The 15383-nt window shown below is 40.3% G+C and overlaps 1 protein-coding gene across 2 annotated transcripts in view; it reads right to left on the bottom strand.

Annotated features, from left to right (window-relative positions):
* Window positions 1-423: 423 nt before the first annotated feature.
* Window positions 424-15383, bottom strand: part of RNF130 (ring finger protein 130) — a 41754-nt gene continuing 26794 nt past the window's right edge. Inside the window, exons 5-9 of one of the 2 annotated variants that reach the window (XM_009574021.1) lie at window positions 13793-13875; window positions 6898-6994; window positions 5650-5854; window positions 3535-3628; window positions 424-614 (exon numbers count right to left, since the gene is read on the bottom strand). In XM_009574021.1, the coding sequence (XP_009572316.1) occupies window positions 599-614; window positions 3535-3628; window positions 5650-5854; window positions 6898-6994; window positions 13793-13875 (495 nt within the window). In that variant the 3' untranslated portion in view covers window positions 424-598. Of the gene's footprint in view, window positions 615-3530; window positions 3629-5649; window positions 5855-6897; window positions 6995-13792; window positions 13876-15383 lie in introns of both variants that reach the window. The other variant, XM_009574023.1, reaches the window with a different exon arrangement.

Here is a 15383-nt window from a genome sequence, read left to right as displayed (position 1 = left end):
TTCAGCAATGCCTGACCTGAAGACAAAAATCATACCGCAGTCCTCCCAGTGCGACACAGGATTGTTACAGGAGGAGAACTGGAGAAAGTGTTCTTATTTCAAATTAATTTTCAGTTGGAGTCAAGGTAAGCCCGTTATATAGTAGAATGCTTGGCCCAGCTTTTTTCCGTAGTGAGTTGGTATGGAGCGATTGCTAATAATACTCTTGTTAGTTATTCCAGTGCTGGGTGGCATCATAAGAACGGCACTGCGTGAGATTTCCACTTGTTAGCTTGTGTCCCAAAGTGAAAGGAGAAGAATACCGATCTGCAAAGATTAAATCGTTCAAAGGAAATAAAGCACCTTATAAAATTTGCAGAAGGCCGTCAGACTTAGGTACTAACACAGAAAGTCCAAGAAAAACAGAATTCTCAGAGAGTAACATTTCATAATTAAAGTTTTTTTTATTTCTTCACTTTCTCCTTAATACAAAGCTTTGGCATCAGCAAATTTTATGAAAAAACAGAATGTACTAAATAATTGCTTGTGCTGCATGATCGATAAATGATGCATAAAAATAGGTGTCTCTCTCCAAGGCAATCGGCTGGAAAGCGTTTCTTCAATACCATTCTGCTCTGTGGGGCAGAAAAAAAACAGGAACAAAATATTTATATTAAAGTTAATACTGCCAATACTAAAAAAAAAACCCAAACCTGTAAAAGTAAGTTAGTGAGAAATGACTAATTATGCAAGGCCAGAGCATTAACAGAGGTCTGTACTCTGTACATCATTCTTACAGGCCCACTAAAACAGGACAGCCAGGGGTTTGAGCACTTCTAAACTTTTGAGGAAACTCCATCTGCTACTGAAAACTTTCTCTAAGTGGTGCTATCCAACATCTGGGCTTTTTGGACTTTAAAACACAATTATACAGTAATTTCCAACTGTTCCCTAAGAAGCAAAGCAAAATGTGCTTCTTTTGTTCCTTTAAATCACTACCTAAATCATTTAATAGTAATAGTGCATTAATATTATGAGACCAAGAGAAAGTAGCTGGTTCCTTATTTTCTTATCTCTTGGACAATGTTTACTTTTATCAGGAACTATTTAAAAATGCTTGTGTGTGTGTATATATACATACACACAAACATACGTATACACAGTTAAATATGTGTATACATACACAACTCCAGAACTATTGCTCTAAATAAATATGTTTAAGCTGCAGGAAGGACATAGGAAAAAAAAGGATCAGGACATGTTTTTAGTCGAGTTTCAATGCAGAATATTTGACACCTTTTACTTGCATCAGCATATTATGTGGCCTCATTCTTGCTACTGTTTTCTGATAAGAAAAAACCCTCAGCTTCCTCTTGAAACACTACCATAACAAATGTAGGGTATGCCAGCATTGCTTTTTATATGGAGAACAACATAAAAAGCAGGTATGCTGTTATGACATTTAACGGAAATCGCAGTGAGAGGCAGCTGCCATATATTTGGCATGATATTCAGCACAAGAAATGCTTTGTCTGGCACTGGGGAACATAAGGTGTCAATGAAACAATAAATCTAAGCATTAGTGTCATACATACACATTTTAAACTGTCTAAAATGAGTAGCTGAACCTAGCAGCACTTGTGAAGGCTGCTTAGATCCCAAAGGATTCAGTCAAAAAGCTGTTGAGGTTAAAGGCTACAGCTAGGTAACCTCAGTTACCTAAATAAGTGATTTTTGACAGCTCTGGTTTCTGCGATTGCTAGTTTTCTCAAGTCTGCCTCGAAGCATACATTTGTATACGCTCGCATTTTCATTCCTATCACTGGGGAAAGGAGCTCTCCTTACATCAGCACGCCCTTGGTTTGTACTAAGGGAACCACTGTGAACACTTTGCTGGAAGCCCTAACTCTCTGCCACTGTGAAGCAGCTTGCCCTTTCAGTAAAAATAGACCCAGATCCGAGCAAAAGACAACAAAAAGAAGAGTTGCAAGGCAAGGCAGAAATGCAACTGCTATCAGTGCCCGCATCTGGATGATACTACATGGGCTACAGTTCCTTTGTCTTCTTCCTAATGATGTGGAAATGCCCAGAAATGCAGACATTCCTGTTTCACAACTCATCCCGCTCCATGCTTTCCCAAGCTATTTTTCAGTGCAGATTAACTATGTTCAGCTGCAGCTATGTTGCCAAGTTGCTGATTGATGGCTGCAATTTCAGGATTTTGACAAATGGGGAAAAAAAAAAAATCAGGAGACTTTATAAGGCTATTTGAAGTTCTAAAACTTTTCTTCATTAAACCCTTCTGGAATTAGCATCTGAAAAGAGGAGGAAAGGAAGATTTGCAAGTTAGTGGTAATCAAAGGCCTTTGATGACCAAAGCCTCTAAGAACTTATTATAGCTCCTTCTGAAAATTAGCTTGAAACTGTCTAAAATTTTACACTGGGGACTATTAGACATATTTCCATCTTATTGAGAAGGACACCTTATACTTTCCAGACAGCAATAAAAGTAAAAAAAGTACTTCTTTCTCTTATCTCAAACAAACAAACAAAAAAGGAATTATGTTTATAAAGCTACATTTCCAGGCTGCACAGGAGTTTGCCTTTGAATCTCACCCCACTTTTGGTAAGAGATCAACACATTGATGGAAACTCAGCTGCATCAAGATGTTCAGAGACAAAGATAGATGTTGACACATTCCCTCCCCAAATAAATAAATTATGATTAAATATATATCATGAGCCCAGATGTTCTGTACTCCTAAATGAAAACAGCTAGATGTACCTAGTCAATAAATCTGCAGAACAGATTTATACTTGCCCACACACAGAACTATAAAAAAAGATTGAAAATCACGTGCTAGAGTCATTTCTTGTCCAGCCTGTCTGAAGGGAGGCATTGGGGGTGTCTATAAAAATTAGGAACGCGTGGATGCCTTCAAGCACTCCTTTGACTGCAGTTCTTAAGCATACTAAAATGAGAGGTCAGAAGACTGGTCTGCTCTCTTCACTTGAGAGAAGAAACAGCAGCGTATTCATTGCTTTCGTCTCTCCCTCTCCTAAGAGCAAAAAGGTAGTTTTCTATTTAAATACCTTTCTTCTTAGTTGAAAGTGTGCCAAATAGGAATACAGATTTTTTTTTTTAATATGAAATTCGACTACAAAATTGAGGTGAAAACTGTCAAAGGTAACAGATGGTAGTAATTTTTGGCTCTGCCAGGTGAATTTTGAACATGGGAACTTAACGGCAGAAATGTTTACCTAGACCATTGATCAAAAACTGAATATAAATATTCTCTTTTCCCCATTCCATGTCTCCACTTAGCAAGGAGATTTCCTCGGACAATGCAGCTAAGTATAAATTAAGAGGGACTTTAGATGTTACCCTGGAATCTACTGTTAACAGAGAGACTTACATTTGAGAAAAGCAGAAAAGGCATTTGATTCTTTGAAAGCTGCATTTTTCCCCTTCTCTGTTCTCTTGGCATTTGTTCCTAACGTTGTCCACGACACACACCCACCAGAAATATACAGAACATCTGAATATTTACTTACTCATTAGCATTCAAGCTAGCTGTGGCTTTGATGATCATGTAGCAGAGTGTAAGGGCACTGAGGAGGCCAAAACTGGCAATAATAAACCACTCTTCTGTTGACAAAGGAAAGGGAGGAAATCACTCGTGGGAGAAGGCTTATGTCAAAGCGATGCCCATATTTCCCTCAAACACCACTGGCGGAAGGCAAGAGGCTTCTAAGCCATGACTGGCACCAGGAGGTGAAGCAGAAGGAGGTTAGCCACAGAGTTACTGACTGGAGAAGGCTAGCAAAGAAGAAGTGGAGAGAGGTATGGAAAAAAAGCATGGCACCACAATATTTCCTGGCTGAGCCCAAGGGTTAGTGATAAAGAAAGGTTACTTAACAATGTAAAGTGAAATGCAGGAACAAGGGAAAATGTAATGAAAACTCTGTCCGCCCAAGTCAGAAAAGGTTGTCAGGGTTGGTTTAGATTTGCTGAGATGCATCTCTTGACATAAGAATGCCCAGTATACTTTCACACTTGACTTGTCCTCGCCCCCTCCCTCCTGAATAAGTGCTACAGTGTTACTTTAAAAAAACAACAAAAAAATAGGATAGCTTTTGAACAGTAAAACAGAACTAGAGTTTTCCATTTAATAGACATGAATACAACATGGAAAAACAATTTCAACATTAGTGTATACATACAGACACATTAAAAAAAAAAAGTAGTATAAAGAAGGCTAACAAAGAATGTTCACTATTCAAAGTTCTCCCTCCTCAAGATCAATTTGGCATATAGTAATAGATCGGAATACACTTTTGTTGAATATGGCTTTTGGTTTAACTCTCACGCATCAAAAGAATGCATGTGTCATCCATAAAATCAAAACACTTTAACAACCTTTTCTAAAGCTTTATTTTATAAACATTGTCAGAATGAACTGTTGCTGATTATTTCTTGTTTTACCCTGGCATCCCATCTGTGCAAGAGCAGTACTACAGTTGGGAACAGACAGTAAAAATACTTTCTGTAAAACCAAGTAGTGAAAAGTTTCAGTTAAACTACAGAGTCTTCCTACCCATGACAAGAAAAGCAGCACACCAACAGATTTGCTCTCTGTTCAGTAGAGCTGAATACAAGATGAATCATGAACACTGCATGACAAAGTGACTTACTGGCTTTGTAAAGAATCTAGATTTTGTACGTGGCTTTTTCCTTCTCGGATCAGGACACTTCTGGACACGGACTATGTGTTTCATAAGATGAGATTTTTTTAATGAGATGTTTACTTTGCTACAGCATCTAAAGAAACACTCTAATGGACTGTATCGGTTACAGATACATATATCAGTGGCAAACAGTGTCACTAAGTTCAAAATCTAGATCATAGATGCACAGAAGCAAAATACAAGGAGAAAATTAGACTGTTGTACTGCATGGATTCTATTTTTGCAGTTCAGCCAGAAAAACAACCATTCATGCATCAAATTGAGACTGTACAGCATATGGAAAAATGATGTAATTCCACACATATTGTATTCATTATAGTGCTATTATACATTAAAAACCCTAGGTAAAATCCAGTGAGTGGAAATTTCCCATGCTGTTCTTATGGATAAGAGCTTGCAAGCAGTGCAGGAACAGTTTTCTGATGTCATAAAACACTTGGACAATACTCAAATGCTGGTACATCAAATACTTTTTTTTAATTCACAAATTTTGTAAGAAAAACCATCTGCTAAGAGACGTCAGAATTCCAGTAATAATGTTCTCAGGGGAAAAAATGTGTGCAGAAATAGTAATCAGCTAAAATATTTATATTTGCATAAATTATTGTATTCTGAAAGGGTAAGTAACGTTCTCGTACTGGCCACCAAATTCAGGAGGGTTATTTTGTTGCCATTTTAGTTCATCCAGTGTTCTTTGCATGCAGGTCTAAATGGATATACCATTAATGGAAGTGTTGGCACTGCCGTCCCTAGAGTTATCGGTTTCTACATGGAGCGTATGCCTCTCACGGAGACACCGAGGTCACCTTTGTCCCTGCAGGGACGCCTTTCGCCACGGCCCTGCAGCACAGAGCTACAGCAAAGCAAGCGCCACGTACCAGGAAAACCATAGAACGGTACTGGAAGCCAAAGAAAACTTACTTGTCACAGCAATGTTGATCTCTCCTGACCTCGGCGTCAGCTCTCCGTCCTGTGGAAGCTGTGACATGCCAGAGGTGCGCAGGGGCTCCAGGCTGAGAGAGCTGTCGTGGGCAAAGTCGCCAAGCGCTGATCGTCTGCTGGCTGGCTGGCCTCTGGTGAGCCTTTCCATGTCAAAGGCTACATTATCTGTACATGGCACGTTTGGCTGGAAAAACAAGCGATTCCACATTACAATGGTGAATATTCTGCGTGTGGCAAACCTATAAATTGAGTAAAACCACACACACGCTATTCAGCCGCTATGGCTGTCCTCACAGGAGAGAAACACATGAATTAGCAAGTTCTACCCAAAGTTGCTCCTTCAGTCCACCTTAGAGAGGTGGAGAAAGAAGCAGGAAATGGGATTAAGATTCGAGAAAGGGACTCGGATATGCTTGTATCATAGCCTATGCCCGTATGGTTTACTATCGCGAGCAATGATGACATGCACTGAACTCTACAGTATCCTCCTCTAAAAATCCAGGCATATTAATTGCAAAAATAGGTCATCCACAACGTATCTGCAACTATTTCTTAGAAAATGTGCAAATTCGTAACTGACACAGCTAAAAATGGAGGCCTGATTATTCTCACTGGCTTGATTCAAAAGCTGCTTTAGACAGTATCTTCATATGCTCTTCTCTTTCTTCCTTATTTCTTTCTTCTGAAAAGAGCATCACTCCCACCTTATCATTTTTTCCTCATATGGGAAAGATGGAAAAATCCTCTCTGAGGTTCTTCACTTCTACCCCTTTGTGAACTGGTCAACAAAAGCAGTCCTCAGGGATCCCATAAGCTGCTTGAGGAAAGCTCTCTGGCCTCAGCTAGGGCATGGCTCTTAATGTGTAAACAAGTTTAAGAGTGTTTACGGGAGACCATTACAAGAACAAGAGATTTACAGAGTAAATTTAACAAAGAAAGGTTGAAAGAAGTTGAGAAAAGGGAAGATTATAGAGAACCTAGTAGACTTCCAGTAGATAAGAAATTGTTATAAATGGAAATATAACAATACATTCCCAATGACCAACCAGGGAAACGAACAACAACAACAAATCGGCTTTATCAGCAGCAAAAAAATTGGTAAAAAACCTCAAACGCTTTCTGACTAAGGGTACTGGAACACCCTTCTCCCTTTCTCCCCTACAATTACTCCTCCTGTTCTGGATCTCAGACATGGGCGGAGGAAGAGCTCACAACAGTGCAACTTACCACAATCCCCAGTGCCTTCAAAATGTTCAGTTTACACATTGGACATGTGCAGTGCTCACTAAGCCACGGATCCACACAGGCTTTGTGGAAAACATGCCTAGAAGAACAGACAAGGCACACACATAATTTGCGAGCGATTCTATTTTATAGAATGAGAACTACTTTAACAAACTTTTAGATAGTTTCTTTTTTATTAAGCCAGCAGAACAAATTCTAGAATTGCCAGTATTCTGTGTCGATTGCAATACGAAAAAAAATCAAAAACTCTTGCTTGTTGTTGCCACCCTTTACTAATAGTTCAAGTAGGAAGAAACGCTTAAAAGGAAGTTGTTTTTTTTTTTTAATTCCCCTTCTCCCCACGCCCTTTATTGTGGATAGGAGTATGCACATGGGCAGAATAACTAGGGTAACAAAGTCCCCACGGTAACCTTGTGTCAAGTCTTCTCTCAATTTCTGTGTAGAACCGTAAGTTGGGTAGGAAGCGCACAGATCCACCAGCAGTCAATTTTATTCAAAAGTCAGTGCAACCAACCCAGACACCCTTATGTTTGATTTTAAATGGGCTTTTATAGTTATCACATCTAAGTAAAAAGAAGGCTTTTCCTACAATCAGTATTTCTTGATATCAGGAAGGAAAACATGTCCATCATCATATGATGGTCATATGATGGTCGTAAAAAAAAAAGAAGAATCTTTCCAAGATAAAAAGGCAAACTGGGCTTCTACTTGCACAGCAGGGAACTCTGCAATAGAGAAGTCTGAATTGCCGCTTACATTGCATACAAAATCTTGGTCACATACATGAATATAAATGTAACAGTGTTGGGACTGACATAAATCAATGTAACAGGGAAGGGCTATGCAGAGACCAAAACAATTAAAGGAAATGTCCTCTTGGCTCTTCAAAAGGCAAAGAGCTTTTTAGAGCATACTCATGGCAGAAATGGGTATCACTAGGCTTTCTACACAATACAGCTTCAGCAAATGCTCATAATAACCTAGTCCGAATAACTGCCTACCTTAAGAACCCAGATCTTTCATTTCCAGTGGTACTGCCTGCCGAGCAAAAAGCCAGGGAGAGCAGGCACGCCCAAACACGACAGACTGGTGATCACGACACAGGGCAGCAATTACAGGGGCTGCTTAGTCAGCGGAGAGCTGCGCTCTGACACCAGCAGGCAACGGAGCAGCGGCAGAACAAGGAGTCCTGCCGTCTATCTGAGGCACCAGCACAGTCTGTGAGAGGTCACGCAGGCCCCGAGGCAGCACAGAGTTGCCATTCCCTCTGCCCTCTCTTTCTCAGGTTATACCTGCTGCTCTGTGCCTCAGCAAGCTCACCACAGGGTCTGGGGCTTCTTTGCTCCCTATCCTTTGGGATTTTAAAACCGGAGACCAAATGAGGCATGTTACCAGATAATTCTCTTTCAAATGTCTGGAAAGTGACTGGAGAAAAAGGCCTCATGAATTTGTTAACAAACATGGAAAAAGACAGTATATAATTGTTTTGCCTATGGCTAGTAAGACTGATGGAGGGACTAAAGTATATCAACATAATTAGGTTCCAGTCAGCTACAACTATGTATCCCTCCTGTACTAACTAAAGACACACAGACTTAGAGAGTATAATATATAAACAGAAGATGGACAGGGAGCAAAAGAACTTTGCTTATCTCTATCCCAGATACTGCAGGAATAGCAACTTTCAGAATCTCAGCTAGTCACTTTGTTGGACTGAGTCTTTTAGCAACACAGTAATCATGACAAACAGGATCTGTACATCGCTCACTGTTCAAATAGTTGCACAAAATATAAACTCACTTCTACCGTTATTAGATCTTAACGCATTAACTTTATTACTCACAAAACTACAGGAATCAATGTTTAGAAATCCTGGGTGACAGAAAATAGTTCTAAATCTTCTGAAACATACAGAGATGCTATTTTTCTATGTTAGGCAAATTATGGCTTTTAGTTGCTTAGGTTTCCTTTTAAGATTCTGAATTCTGTTTTTTAGAGTAGGACAAACCTGAAAATCTATATTTTGGGAAACAGCAGACATCAAGACTCCACAGAAGTATGAAAACAACTTTAACATATCGTTATCAGCTAATCAGTGCTGTAGAAGCACTCAGATCAAGTGAAGCAGGTGACTGATACGGATGCAAACATGCATCCACTAAATATTATGAGTTATTTCAAAGAGTCATCAGCAGTTTGATACAGTTCAAATGCACCAAAACAGCTCAACTATTCCTGTGACCTCTTAATTCTTTGCTTTTAGCTCCTAAACCTTCAAGGATGTTTATTAATGTGTTTCAAAAAAGTGCAGCTCCCCACAGGTTATTTATTGATTTAGGTCAGCACGGCTCTGCCTACTACTTATGCAGTTTATCTACTCCTTAAAAAGCTTGCTGATACCATCACCGTGGCTCAGGCTCTGTCTGGATTTCTCTGCTTGCAAAAGTTAAAAAGCAGTTATACAGCAATGAAGATAGTAAACACACGAATTACTTTAAAACTCAGTCTAACAAAGTAAGCCCTTGCATTTTCTGCTATCATAAGCCTTCTCCATCTTCCTATTTCTGTCACTTGTTTTCCAAGACCATGAATCTGAAGAGTTCCTAGGGAGTTGCTCTAGGTTTCCCCAGGAACCGCACGCCGGGGAGCCAAGTGTGACACAGCTTTGCTGCTTCTCCAGCCTCGGGGCTGGAGGAAGCACGGCCGGCAGCCAGGCTGGTAGCACTGAAGGAGTCTCCCATGCGGGCGTAACTCCAAACAGGTGACCTGCAGGTATTTTTCCACTCTGTCAGCATACCCAAGCCAGTTGCCCTCCAGCTTGTAATAAACACCGTAATGCCGACTCCGTCGTACAACGCAATTTCTCTGCAGCATGGAGAAAAAGTGAGTTCAAAATCTCTTTCGGTGGTGTAATGCCTCCGCATTCGCACGTCGCACAAGAAGGGTTTGAACGAGTTTACAAGTGCTACTTCCCTGCTCCCAGTGCAGCATCCCACCAAAGGGACCTGATCAACGTGCTGCCTGCAAACTAGCATCTTTGGCTACTGCTGGAGGCAGCTGCTCTGCTTGCCCTGGGGTACAAGCCTCCTGGTCGGGCCGGCGAGCAGCACGCAGGTCCCTCCTGCCCTGCTGCAGGCAGCCCACCACAGCTAGCACAGGCGAGGAGCGATGCCTGGCCTGCTGCGGCGGGAGGAAGGCGCCATGCCTCCGTCCCAGCAGGCAAGGCCAGGGGAGAGCAGCCACAAATACATAGTATTGATGGGGGAAAGAGAGACTGCCCTCGCAGGCAGGTAGCGGAGAAAATGGGGGTGGTGTATAGGCATTGCAGTAAGTGGAAAGGATGGCATTGAGATATTGTGCTAATTTGCTCTTAAAAAAAAAAAAAAGGCTATTTGCAGCAGCACAGAATCAAACTGATGGTTATTTGCAGCAGAACAGAATCAAACTGATGGAAATCTGGCTCAGCTGTTTTTGTCACTTTCCCCCTTCTTGCCCAGTTCAGGAAATACTAAGAATCTGACTCAAAAGCCATTTATTTTAACACATTCACTACTTTAATTCTCTTCCTACCTTGTAAATTCCTTCCTTCCCACACCATCTTTCTGCCCTTTCCAATGTCGCTCTGTGCTTTCCTCTACCCTGTCACTTTGCTCTCCCCTTCCCTTATCTCTCACTAGCCCTTCACACTACTCCCTCCTGCTCACTTTTCACCCAGTCCCCCTTCATCTCCTAGATGCAGCGGTGTGATGGTAAAGTAAAACTATCTGAATAAAGAAAATTGTCCATGAGGCTTGTCTTTTGCTAGAATCCTTCTGACATTTGCTTACACTACTTATTTTTAACTTCCATAATGATATTCACAAAAGACAGAGACATTCCTCAGGCTTGTAAGTCTAAGACAGATGGCTGCCTTATCCCTCTGTGCACTAAAAGCTATAGCATGTCCATAGGCTGCTGGCACTGAACATATTTCTCTCTCTGAAGCACAAAACGAATCACAGAAATTCAACTGCATTGTTCGCAATCATTTTAGTTTATTTTTAAATTGGCCACAATTTCCCACCTGCTGCAAAACTTAACGTCACAAATATGGTGTTTCACTACAGAATTTTAGGTGCTGTGTGTCTGCCCAAACCAGACTCCTTTCTGCTGAGGCACCGAGTGACAGACCATGCTTAACTACAGAGAACAATTGTGGTACCAAAGGGAAACGCTGCTTTTAAATTGATGAAAGCAGCAAGGATGTCATATGTCAGTGATTCCTACTGTCTAATGATTATAGCTTCCTCAACAAGCACAATAAGAAAAACTTCTAGCCTTTCATTTGCTTCCTCTTGGTAAAGCCATTTTCTCCATGGTTTTCTTGCAATTTATTTTCTCATCTGCCTTAGAGACTCTCTTGTAGGGGTTTTTTTGTGTGTGTTGTGGGTTTGGGTTTTATGTGTGGTGTTTTTTTTGTGTTTTGTTTTGTGTTTTGTTTTTGTTTTTTTTTTTTAAAAACTAACTTTGCATGTTGTACTAAAATGCGAGGTTGAAGTATCAGGAAGTAGAAAGGGATTAAACCTCCAAAACAAGACTTGGGGAGAACCATCTCAGATGCTGAAGACTGAAAAGTCTTACATGCAGTCTGAAATTTATTGGGCTCATCTCTGCAGGTACTGGTTCAGCCCTTCGTCTACAAATATTAAAAAGTCTTGTGGAAAGCATTCATCTCAATGTTTCTGTCTAGTCAAGATGGTTTTGCACTCAACTCAAAGCCGAACTGCAGCAGATGGAAAGTGAGATTTAAAAAAGAGAAACAGAAAGTGAACATAAAAGTTACAAGAGCCTTGATATCTCCTTTACATGGGAGATTGCATGGGGGAGGTGGTGCTGAGATGGCAGCCAGGTGCACCTTCATCCAGCTCCCTGAAGCAGCTCTAACTACCCTGAGAGCAGGGAGCTTGCTCTCTGCAGGACTGTGGCTCACCAAAAGTGTCTACCTTTTAAAAAATGAAAAAAACCAAACCAAACAAATAATCAATGATCATCTTTGTTAAATGGTCTGATCCCATCTGCTGATACTACCAACATACCCATTGCTTGGACAGTGGCAGTTGTTTAACTAAGGAAGTTGACTTTTAGTCCAATTTTGCGTTGTCCTTAGTGGGAGAAGATGCTTTCCTGCCAGATGAAGATTGATTCTCCTGCCGTTGGCAAGGACCTCCCTCTGACCTCTGTTCAGTATCAAAGAGAAAGGCACAGAGGAGTGGACTTGTGAACCTCCATTCCACATCCTTGAGCCTCACAGTACCACCCTGAACTACACAAGTGAAGCTTTCTTAAGAGGCAATTTAAAAAAAAAAAAAAAAAATCAGCTTAGTGGTCCAAAACTGTGTGCAGTTTCCAGGAGTTCCTCCTCTGATTTCCAAATAATCTTCTACATAACAAATCAAAGACTAGGGCTTAATTCACATATGCAAGCTTTACTTGAGATTACAATATAGGACATAAATCTCTGGAATCTTTACTTAACACTCAGGAGTATATTTTTATGGGCAAGAGGACAACATCTTTCAGTAAAACCAACCGAATTCTAGAAAAGAAATGCGCACACATCCGCTCGACCAAAAGCTCCCTAATCTTTACAAGTCTGAGACCAAGCTCTTCTATTCCCAAATATTTTAATGTCAGTTTCTAAACAAACATTTGTAGGGTATATTAACTAAACAACAACACTGAGAATCTCAAACAGTCATTGTTTCCCACAGTCCAAGAGGTAAAGAACATAGAGAAAAGTAAACTGAATTAAACTTCTGGCTTCAGAAGTAGAATGCACGCATATTTTGATCGATAAGATATAAAATAATACTGTTTTCCTTTTATGATGATAGAAATTCATTATGCATTAGAAGCTATTCCAGCTATTCAGAGCAGCCTGCAGGAGGATTTAGAAGACCAATAATGAGCTCTTGCATGCAGCTGCATGGCTGAAGCTCGACTCCCAACACCATGACTTTGCTGCTTCTAGAGTGTCATGCAGAACACTATTTATGTACCAAGCACAAATTACTGGATCTTAGCTGCATATATACGACATAACTTACATGTATTTTTTGTCTGGAGAAAACAAGAAAGCTTTGAATTTCAGAACACAAGGGAAAGATGTCCTTGGTAATGCTTAAGAACACCAAAACGTACCGATTCATTAAAACCAAGCACCAGGGGGAAAAGCACTTAAAAGCATCTCAAAGAGCAAATATCCCGAAAAAACTCAAGAATGGAAGTGCAATGGAAAGAAACTGAAAACCTGCAAGTGTCAAGAGAATGGCATACAAGGAGGAAGTTGTTACATTTTAAGCACCAATGCAGAATATCCAGCAAGTTCGAATCTTCAGGCACAAGCCAAGGACACACGGCACTGGAGAGACCAAAGACAGATGATAGCACAGTAGCTGACTGATGTCAGAGGAGGTATGAAGGTTGGAAAGACTGCATTTCTGTTTCCTAGACTGTTTCAGAAACCAGCAGCCAGTGTTGCACCTCTGCTGTGCAGAATGCTGCAGCTGTATGTGGTTCATTGCACTTTTGTGTCCGCCCACCGCTCGGTCCTTAAATCTGCACCCTCCCCCCTTACAATCTTAATAGCTCCACTACTAATATGCCCAAACTGCCCATCTTCAAGATCATAACCTTTTATTTAATCTCCAGTGTCATAACAGTGCCAGCACCCACCGTCACACTTCCTGGTATCATAGTCTAAAATAAAGTGGCTGTTATTAGGACTGGAAACATCTAACAAATATGTCTGTAAATTACAATGCACATATTACATGCAATGAAGCAAAGGAGCACAAAGAAAGAATAGTTTCCAAACAAAGCAACTTTACTAGCTTACTTGCATGGTAAAATGCGAACAACGTCATTCTGCTTGTAACTCTCAATGCAGACAGCACAATGATCAAAGTCTGGGTCTGTTTCCTAAAATGAATAGAATGAAAATTCAAGTCAAGAGTTGAGGCTATGACAAATGTAAAAGTAGTTGTGACTAGTCCATGAACTGTGTTGTGCCAAGTGGCTGTTACTAAGAAGATACAAAACTAATGACTGGGTGGTTATATTCCAACATGACTTGAGAAAAAAGCATTCATACCTACAAAACTCCCCCCTCATTTGGAGCTGGTAAACGATCATTTGAAACATAGGCTAAGGCCTAAGATGATTCTAATTTTCGATTGAATCACTAGAACACATAGTGGTGATTTTCCTAGAGGCTTTACTTCAGCTTGGAGCTAAATCTTCTATTTATTTAGAGGTTTTTTTGGCAGGATAAGGATCCTGGAATTCCCTCTTATAGCCAGAACTAGCAATTTTTACTTATTTCAGAGTAGTCCCATATTTCTGTCTGCTGCTTGCTTGCAGCATTATCACCATTCTTACCCAGACATGAAGATGAGGATCACTGACTGACTGGCTCCTCTCTTCTCTGTTTTCCAGAAGTTACGATTTTTTTTTTAATTTTTTTTTTTTAAACATGAGAATTTAAAATTTCCAATGAAAAAGGGCTGACATCATTTGGATGTAGATATGACATCAGCAATATATATTTAAAATGTTTGGGCCTGTGACACAAAACAGACTGTGCCTTCTCTTAGTTCAAGTTCATTATTCTTCTCGATGCCAGCAAGCTACCAGCAGGACACCGAGACAGGAACCACAGCAAGACAGTGGCCACTCCCTGGTCAGCACCAGCCATGCTGCATGCGGAGAACCCCGATGGGCTGCTCTGACGAAGGACAGGTTTTCTCCTACCCTCTGTTCACCTGCGCGTGCATCTCACGCTGTCTGTACTGCAACTTACAGGTCACTTGCCAGTTTTGACAGCATCTTTTCTTTTAAGATGGAAAAGTTCCTGCTACCTGTATGTACTCCCATACCCACAGAAAAGATTTAGTGTAGTAGGCTGTCTTGAAATAAAACTACACAGGGAGGGAGAAAAAGCAAAAAGACATTTTTTCTGCCTTCTCTCTGGAAACAAGTTTTTCCATCGCTTCCTAATCTGATAGTGTTGATAAGAAAGATAAAAAGGAATCACACTAAAAACGCCCAAGGAAATAATCTTCTCTTAAAAAAAAAAAAATCAAATCATAGCCAGAATTCCCTTGCCTTTTGCAAATTAAAGAGCAAAAATTAAGCAAGATTAAGTGACTATTTTTTCCTTTCAGAACCAAAGACAAAGCAGTACTGCTCATAAAAGTGGAAAAAGTTTAGGACTTAAGACACCATATGTTTTAGTTTGTATACTGGCAAGAAATATTCTTGGAGTAACATTTACTATCTTTAATGAAATACCTGTCTATACTCCCCCTCAGATTACTGGATATTAATATTTTACATAAGAGATTGCCCTTTATTACCTGTCTTTTACATTTATTTTTACTTTACACAACTTACACATGGAATGATTCTAAGCTTACGGAATTCCACAT

Source organism: Fulmarus glacialis, unplaced genomic scaffold, assembly GCF_000690835.1.
Source record: "Fulmarus glacialis isolate BGI_N327 unplaced genomic scaffold, ASM69083v1 scaffold38213, whole genome shotgun sequence".
Lineage (NCBI taxonomy): Eukaryota > Metazoa > Chordata > Aves > Procellariiformes > Procellariidae > Fulmarus > Fulmarus glacialis.
Note: the sequence above shows the minus strand (reverse complement) of the source record. Positions and strands in the feature narration are given on the sequence as shown.